The 9348-nt window shown below is 40.0% G+C and overlaps 1 protein-coding gene and 1 non-coding gene across 2 annotated transcripts; one reads left to right on the forward strand and one right to left on the reverse strand.

Annotated features, from left to right (window-relative positions):
• Positions 1–5903: 5903 nt before the first annotated feature.
• Positions 5904–6010, reverse strand: LOC142173934 (small nucleolar RNA R71). Its single transcript, XR_012703304.1, has one exon. It is a non-coding gene; the product is annotated as a small nucleolar RNA R71 (small nucleolar RNA).
• A 704-nt stretch (positions 6011–6714) lies between these two features.
• LOC107792235 (uncharacterized) lies at positions 6715–8094 on the forward strand. Its single transcript, XM_016614429.2, has one exon. The coding sequence runs from the start codon at positions 6715–6717 to the stop codon at positions 8092–8094; it is 1380 nt and encodes a 459-aa protein (XP_016469915.2).
• Positions 8095–9348: the final 1254 nt, after the last annotated feature.

Genomic DNA, 9348 nt, shown 5'->3' on the forward strand with positions numbered 1-9348 from the left:
ACTCTTTCAACTTAAAGCTTTCGAATTGAGAATTTTCCTTCTGTATCACCCCCGAACTTGCCATTCAATTACGACTATGCGTACAAGTCATAAAACATGAAGTGAAGCCACTCAAGGCCTCAAACTGCCGAACGATATGCTAGAGCTCAAAACGACTGGTCGGGTTGTTAAAAAATCACACCATCATACGAATATCATCAACATTATGCCCAAAAGCCGTCACATATCATCCCTGACATAGCCACCCTTATCTCTCCATATTGACAATATCATAATAGCCACCCTTATTGATCTGCCCAGACAATAAATCACAATGGCCACCCGTATCACACCGCTTAATAGCCATCCTTATCACTCCTCCCAGACAATAACACAATAGCCACCCATATAACTCCGCCTAGACAATATATCAATAGCCACCCGTATCACTCCATTTAGACAGTATATCAAGAGCCACCCGTATATCTCTACCTAGACAGTATATCAATAGCCACCAGTATCACTCCTCCTTGACAATATATCATTAGCCACTCGTATCATTCTGTATAATCAATAACAATGAGATGCCACCCTTATGCTCCGCATAACAACAATCAATACACATAACAAATCCACACGTGCTAACATCACAATAATACGACATATCAACTCGTACCACGAGTGCCCATAGGCCTCAACCTTTTCAAAACAACCATACTAATATCACTACAACACATAGGCCACGGCTCAACCACGATGTGTAAAAGAATCTCAATAGCAACAAGATGAAACATGAAAAATAACTCAACAATGAATAATACTCCATTAAACGGCAATTTCAACTAAAACAGGTAAATGGTTTTCAATAACTTCAACTTTAATTAATTGGTTAAGAATAAACTCAATAATAAAGGTATTTTCATGAAATGGCAACTTCGAATTCTAGTGTATGATATAATCTAACAATGAAAGAGATGATACGAACTAGAAACTACGTCGACAACGAAGGGATATCATGCAATAGCAACTTCAAATAAGGCATATAAGAGTAAACTTGATAGTGGGATATAGAACATGAAAAGACAAATTCAACTAAAGCATATAAGGATAAAGTTAACAAAGGAATGTAGAACATATAATGACAAATTCAATTAAATGCCTATAAGAAGCCTAAGAGTCTAATCCGGTCAATTTTCACATTTAAGGTTGTGCACACACTCGTCACCTCATGTACACGTCTTTCACAAAATCCAAATTGTGCAATTAAACCAAATCCTATGGGATAGTTTTTTCACCCAAAGTTAGGCAAGATACCTACCTCAACTAGGCCAAATCAATACTCACAAATAGCTTTTCCTTTACAATTCACCATTGCTCGGTCCGAATCTAACAAAAATTAACTTAATAACATCAAATAATGCAAGATAAATCAATTCAGATAAGTAAAGCAAACCTTTGCACAATTCCTCAAAAGTAAATAAAAGTCAACCCGGGACCCGCCCGGTCAAAACCCAGGTCCAAGGATAGATTCTGACTACTCATAACCCCACGAGTCCATATATGTGTTTTCTTTCAAAATCCGAGTCAAAATCGACTCTCAAAACTCAAATTCTCGTTTTTCAAAACATAGTCAAAATTTCTCAAAATTGCATTTCTCACAAATTTGATGTTAAATATCATATATAATCATGTAAAATAGTTGGAAATAGATCAAAATCACTTACCCAATGATTGTAGATGAAAATCCATCTTCAAAATTGCCTCCTGCCGAGTCTTGGGTTGAAAGATATGAAAATGAGACAAAAATCCCGACACAAGTTTCGCAATTGCGAACCCTCACAAATGCGGCTCCTGATGAAACCCAGGGGATGTCGCAAATGCCAACCTGACTTCGCATTCGCATTTGTGAAGTCAGGCCCTTCGAAAAAGCGACCTCTTGGATCGCAAATGTGATATAGCCCATCCCAGGCTCCCATCCCAAATGCGAACAAATTATTCGCAAATGCAAACCTAGAAGACTCCAGTTATATTTGCAAATGCGGCTCCCTCCTTGCAAATGCGGAGTTCGCAAATGCAAACAAAATATGGCATTTGCAAGATCTGCAACACCTGTGTAAACCCCAGCGAAAACTAAAACTCTTCAAACACTCTGAAACGTGTCTGAAACTCACCCGATCCCTCGGGGCTCCACACCAAACATCAACAAAAGTCTAAAAACATAACACGAACTTACTCGCGCGATCAAACCATCAAAATAACATCCGAAACCATGAACTGGACCTCCAAAACACATGAAATTTACATGAAACTCAAAAACTTCAAAAAACACAACCGCGTGTCCGATTCCTATCAAATCAACTCTGAATAATGCCAAACTTTGCAGACAAGTTGCAAATAACAAAACAGAATTATTCCAAGTTCCAAAACTAAAATTCGAACCCGATAGACATGAAGTCAACCTACAGTCAAACTTATCAAAATTCTAAGCCTTTAAATTGCCAACTTTCAAAGAAACCAAATCAACCTAGGGACATACGAATTCATATCCGGGCATACGCCAAAGTCCAAAGTCACGATATGAAACTACCAGAGTCGTCAAAACACCGTTTCAGGGTCGTTTTCATAAAAGTCAAGCTCCAGTCAACTCTTACCACTTAAGTTTCTAAAACAAGAATCATTCTTCCAAATCAATCCCGAATTGCCCGAAAACCGAAACCGACCATACACGTAGGTCATAATACATAATATTAATCTTCTCAAGACCTCAAACCACCGAACGAAATACTAAATCTCAAAACGACTTGTCAGGTCGTTACATTCTCCCTTCTTAAACAAAAGTTTGTCCTCGAACATGCCAAGAGTCTTTCCCAAGCCATCAAATCACTGTGTAAACTCACCACACACATGCACACGGTTGATCCCACATCACCCCAACCCATATAACCCCGCCGACACCATCTCAACCGAAGATTATTCCTTCCACTCATGCCGATAAGTCTTCGAACCAAATTTCAACACCCTTCAAGGACCCGATTCTCACATAAACACACTGTAAAATCCTCAAATAGCTACAACAACTCATGCATACATCCACAAAGTTTAACCACATGACGCAACACATCTCTCATACGCCCATATCAACAACTCTGACCATAATAACTGCCCATAATCCAACCCAACACCGGTAAATAACCTCATAACAGTTAGAGCCATGCCCCAAACCTTCCCAACACTTCTAACGATGTAAGAAACATGAAGATATCATAAAAACTCACCCAAATCAACAAGTCACACCCAACGCTACATGGGCACATGCCTCGCAATCTAAACTCGACAAGCACAACTCGAACATGACTGAATATGAAAAGAGAAACACATGAGAGAACTATCGAACAAGTCCAATAGGTAAAACTCCCCATCGGTATCATACTACGAATCCATTCCATAAGGGAGAAATAAAACATATGAACTTCACAAGATCCCCATCCTAATATAACTCTACCACGACACGCAACCCGGTCCAAACATACCGACCCACACGAAAACACGAGGATCCCATCCTCAGCTCTAAATCAAAAGTAGAATAGACATTACACAAATTGAAAACCTTCACTAACTACATTTTGCGGAACAAAATCACAACACATAAGGGACTTCCCATACCAGCAGGGCACCTAAATCACAAGTCGTAGCCAACCCATCCAAAATTCACATCAAAACCTATCGTACTAAGTAACAGAAAGATCATCCTAGTCTCATAATTCTCAATAGTGAACAAACCAAAATGATCAACGCGGATTAACACTATAAAATCTCTCAATAGGTGCAAACATATAAGCAGAGTAAAGGAATCACGAAACAAATCCATATAGGAAGTAAGATAGAAGGACTTACTCTGATATATAGGACCAGATCAAAATAAGACTAATGCTCCTCTATGACCAATCGGAATCATACCCGTAGCGACACCATCTGGTGCATCGGCCCCAACCCTACCATGGAAAACATATCAATGGGCGTGGCCTCCTGAAGTGCCGTAGAATTTCGGCACATTTGATACCAATTACATAGACTTTAGCTCATCTTTCAATGCATTTTTAGTTAATTCTTATGAAGTTTTGGTGTTTTGCATGAGGCTTGAGGACCCAAAAACATGGAAAAGAAGTCAAAAAGCCACAAAAGGGTAGAAATGATGCAAGTATGCAGTCACATAAAGCATATGTGGACCGCATAACCATCGCAGACTAAAGCAGATTGTTGGTTAACTAAAGAGGAGAAAATGCGACCCATTATGCGGTCACATAACGATTATGCAGACTACATAGTGATCGCATAGCTAAAATCAAGAAAGCTAAGAAGCACTTATGCGGAGGAATATGCGGTCGCATAATGTATGTGCGGACCGCATAATTGAAATGCGATCAAGAGTTAGGTTTGGAGACATGAGATTATGCGATGATTTCGAATAATATGCGGACCGCATACCTGATCTGCAACCAGTATGCGGTCGCATAAATTCTCTGCGGGTTATTTTTGTCAAATTTTGGCTCCGACTTTTAGCCCACTATAAATAGATTTATTAGGGTTTTTGTGGGTGAGCTAAGTTAGAAAAAGAGACTACTTTTGGGGCATTGAATGCACCATTGCTTTGGAGACTTTTGAAGAAAGAATCTTGTATCTTTGTAAGCTTTATGACTCTATTTATCGCTTTGTTCTTAGATTTCAGTATGAGTAGCTAATTTTAATTACTAAGGTTGTGGACCCTAGATGGGTGTAATGTTAATGGGTGTTTACCATTGAATATATATATAATGGTTGGTTGATATTTATTCAGTTCTTATGCTTCATGTGATGTTAGTGGTTGCAAACATTAACTAATTCCATTTCACTCTATCTTCACTTGGAAAAGTGGGCTAGGGTTTGGTAGAATTGAATATCAAAAACTCAAGGCTTTAACCCTTGTTTAATGGAATCGCCTAGGAATAAGTGGGTTCTATTTGGCATAAAGTTGTTATTTTCAATCGCAACTCTTTTACATTTGGGAAAATCTTAAAGAGTAGATATTACCCAACTATTAAAAAATATTGGGTAGTCACTTAGAAACCATTTGCATATCAAAGAACCTTCCATTAGAAATATATCAGATTAACACCGATTGCATTACATTCCATCAATGGGGACACAACCTTGGTTTTCTTAATCAAATTAATTACAACCTCACAATATTATACGTGTCTTCATTTCACTCAATTACAACATTCTTTTTTAGCTAACGGAATAGAATTACAAATTAAGTCAAGTTTCACACTACTCAAGTAACCTTTTCACACCTATTCCCCGTGGGATTCGACTCCAACCTAGTTGGGTTATTATATTTGACATCGACCGCTTTACACTATTTATTAAGGTGTAATTTGAGCGTATCAAATTTTAGCGCCGTTGCCGGAGAATACGGTCTTGAAATTACTATTTGGTGTGTGCGTTACTTTACATTTGTATTCCATCACACTTTTCTTGCTTTGCTTGGTGTGCTAGATAAACATGGCAGCGTATGATGAAGAAGAGAATCCTTTTGCGGATATAGATGAGTATATCGAGGACACAAATGCCATTGTCCCTCCGCGAGTTGAGACTGCTACCTTCAAAGTGGAACATGGTTTGATCCTAATGCTTAAAGCAGGGGGTTTCTTAGGAATTCTACCGATGATGATCCAACACAATATCTTAGAAACGTCTTGGGTATGTGTGCGATGCACAAACTGAACAACGTGTCAGATGATGCCCTAAGACTGAGGGTATTCAAGTACTCACTAGTTGGAGAGGCAAGGAAATGGATCCAAAATCTACCACCTCACTCCATTCACTCTTGGCCTGAACTAGTTCGTGCTTTCCTAGCCAAATGATTCCCACAAAGCTAGAAATCCGAGCTCAGGGATAAAATTTTCTTCTTCAAGCAATTACCAGGAGAACACCTACATGAGGCATGGGATCAGTTCAAGCTATACCTAGTGATGTCGCCTAATCATGGTTTTTCGGACAAAATCTTGTTAGAAAAGTTTTACATGGGTTTGGATCCGTTGAACCAATCCATAGCAAAGAATGCGGCGGATGGATCTTTTATGGACAAAAACATTCACAAGGATCACACAAATTCTCGACAAGATGGCAGAACACAATCAAGCTTGGCACTCGGAAGATACCACATGTGGAATTGCATACGTTACTCCCTCTTTGAGCAACATGATTAAGGAGAACCAAGAGAGAGATCAAGTAATTGCCGGTCTTGCCACAAACATTAATGTGTTAACCAAGATGTTCACTGAAAACCAAACTAAAAAGGTAAATATTGTGGAAGATGTGCAACCCTTGTCAAACGAAGATTGTGAGGAGGCAAACTATGTCCATAATTCTCAAGGTGGTTATCGCCAACAAAATCAATGGAGGCCTAACCCGCAAGGGCAAGGCCATCAATAGTGGCACAATGATCAAGGTGGATCAAGTCAAGGTAATTGGAGTAACAACAACAACAACTATTCAAACCGGAGTTCAAACCCCTATGTTCCACCAAAGGGGAAATACTCTAACTCATCGCATTATAAGGAAGGTTCTTCAAGTGAGTCCAAGTTGGAGAGAATGCTTGAAAGAATATTGCAAAATCAAGAAAGAGGCGACACTACAATGAAAAACATGGCCGAACTTGTGGGGTCACACACCGCATCCATACAAAATCTAGAAATGCAAATGAGAGATTTGTCAAGAGAGCATAATCCAAAGCCGAAGGGCGCACTCCCAAGTGGCATAATTGAAAACCCTAAAGGAAATGAGAGTGGTCCAACTTCTCATTGCATGGCAATCACCACGCGAAGCGGAAAGGTACTTCAAGGAGAAAATGAACAAATTGTGGGAGTAGATGATCTTGAGCAAGAGGTTGAAGCACAAGTTGAAGTGCCGATTGTTATTGAAGTTGAAAAGCTCCCAAAAGGAGTAAAAGTCCAAGAAGAAAATCATGAAAAGGTAAAGGAAAAGGCGAAAGAGGCACCAAAATATCTAGCACAAATTCCTAGACCTTCCCCTCTGTTCCCTCAAAGACTTGCTAGGAGGGTTGATGATAGCAAATTCGAGAAAATTTATGACATTCTCAAGCAATTATCGGTGAACATACCATTTGTGGAAGTCTTTCAAGAGATGTCGGGTTTTGCTAAATACTTAAAGGACTTGATAACCAAGAAACGAACCACCAAGAATGAAGTGGTGAATGTGACTCACCGGGTTAGCTCCATTATTGCAACAACCATCGTTGAAAAGAAAGAAGACCCGGGAGCATTCACCATTCCATGCACTATTGGCTTGCGAGATTTTGCAAGGGCTCTTTGTGACAATGTGGCTAGCATTAACTTGATGCCTCTTGCCATTTACAAGCAAGCGGGGTTAAGCATTCCGAGACCTACAAGCATGAGGTTGCAAATGGCCGATCGTTCAATCAAAATACCAGTGGGAATTATTGATGATGTCCTAGTGAAAGTGGGAAAGTTCCTCCTTTCGGCCGATTTTGTGATCCTTGACTGTGCCGTTGACAAAGAAATCCCTATCATCTTGGGGAGGCCATTCCTTGCTACCGGAAGAGCACTTATGGATTCGGAACGAAATGAAATCAAGTTCCGAGTTAATGATGAAGAGGTCACCTTCCAAGCAAGTAAAGTTATGAAGTTTCCACATGCATATGAAGGCATCTCAGTCAATGATGTTGTTGATGAGGTAGAGGACGCAAGTGAAATGAAGATGGAAGAAGAATGCCTAGGTGAGGCTTTGGCGGCGATATTGGTAAATTTCGATGGTGAAAACATGGAGGGGTACATGGAATCGATGAATGCATTAGAAGGACATGGGTCTTACACTTACGCACCAAAGAAGTTTTCTCTTGACTTAGAGAATAGAGCCACTCCCCCATCAAAGCCTTCAATTATTGAGCCGCCACAACTTGAACTCAAGCCACTTCCACCATACTTAAGGTATAAATTTCTTGGCTCTAATGATACTTTACCGGTAATTGTTCCTTCCTTGTTGAATGATGTGCATGTAGATCATTTATCGAATGTCCTAAGGGAACATCAATAAGTCATTGGGTGGACAATAGCAGACATCCGAGGGATTCCCGTCGGAATCTGTGAGCACAAAATACAAATTGGAGCAAGGAAGCAAACCTAATTTGGAGCACCAAAGAAGATTAAACCCGTCCATGCATGAGGTGGTGAAGAAGGAAATCATCAAGTGGTTAGACGTCGGGGTAGTCTACCCCATTGCCTATAGTTCTTGGGTGAGCCCGGTGCAATGTGTGCCAAAGAAAGGAGGCATGACCGTTATCCAAAATGAAAAAAATGAGCTCATCCCAACAAGGACTGTGACCGGATGGAGAGTTTGCATGGACTACCTGAAGCTCAACAGTGCCACTTGCAAATACCATTTCCCTATGCCTTTTATTGATCAAATGCTTGATCGGCTAGCGAGAAGGTCATTTTATTGCTTTTTGGATGGATACTCCGGCTATAACCAAATCAACATTGCATTGGAAGATTAGGAGAAGACAACATTCACATACCCATATGGGACTTTTGCTTTTAGCCGGATGCCATTTGTGCTATGCAACGCTCCGTCTACCTTCCAACAGTGCATGATGTCAATTTTCTCGGACATGGTGGAAGATTTCCTAGAAGTGTTTATGGATGACTTCTCTATAATGGGTGATTCCTTTGAGCATTGTCTTGACAACCTTAGACAAGTGCTCAAAAGATGTGAAGAAACAAACCTTGTACTAAATTGGGAAAAGTGCCACTTCATGGTGGATGAGGGCATTGTTTTGGGCCACAAAATTTCCAAACAAGGCATAGAGGTTGACCGAGCAAAGATTGAAATTATTTCTAAGCTTCCTCCACCCATTTCAGTAAAGGGTGCCCGAAGTTTTTTGGGGCACGGTGGCTTCTATAGGCGTTTTATCAAGGACTTCTCAAAAATTGCAAACCCCATGTGCAAGCTCCGTGAAAAAGATGCTACGTTCATATTTGATGAAAAGTGTCTCAAAGCATTTGAGGAATTGAAAGAAAAGCTCATCACAACACCTATTATTGTTATACCAGATTGGTCTCTTCCATTTGAACCCATGTGTGATGCCAGTGGTGTAGCCATTGGGGCAGTACTTGGTCAACGGCATAACAAAATCCTTCATCCTGTCTACTATGCAAGCAAGACTCTCAATGATGCTCAAATGAATTATACTGTGACCGAGCAAGAATTTTTTGCCATTGTCTATGCTTTTGAAAAATTTTGGGCCTATTTGTTAGGATCTAAGGTGATAGTCTACACTGATCATGCTGC

This window comes from Nicotiana tabacum, chromosome 2, assembly GCF_000715075.1.
Source record: "Nicotiana tabacum cultivar K326 chromosome 2, ASM71507v2, whole genome shotgun sequence".
Lineage (NCBI taxonomy): Eukaryota > Viridiplantae > Streptophyta > Magnoliopsida > Solanales > Solanaceae > Nicotiana > Nicotiana tabacum.

What these genes read in the sequence shown, in the direction of transcription:
- LOC107792235 (XM_016614429.2), top strand. Translation starts at nt 6,715, where the DNA reads ATGCAAATGAGAGATTTGTCAAGAGAGCATAATCCAAAGCCGAAGGGC.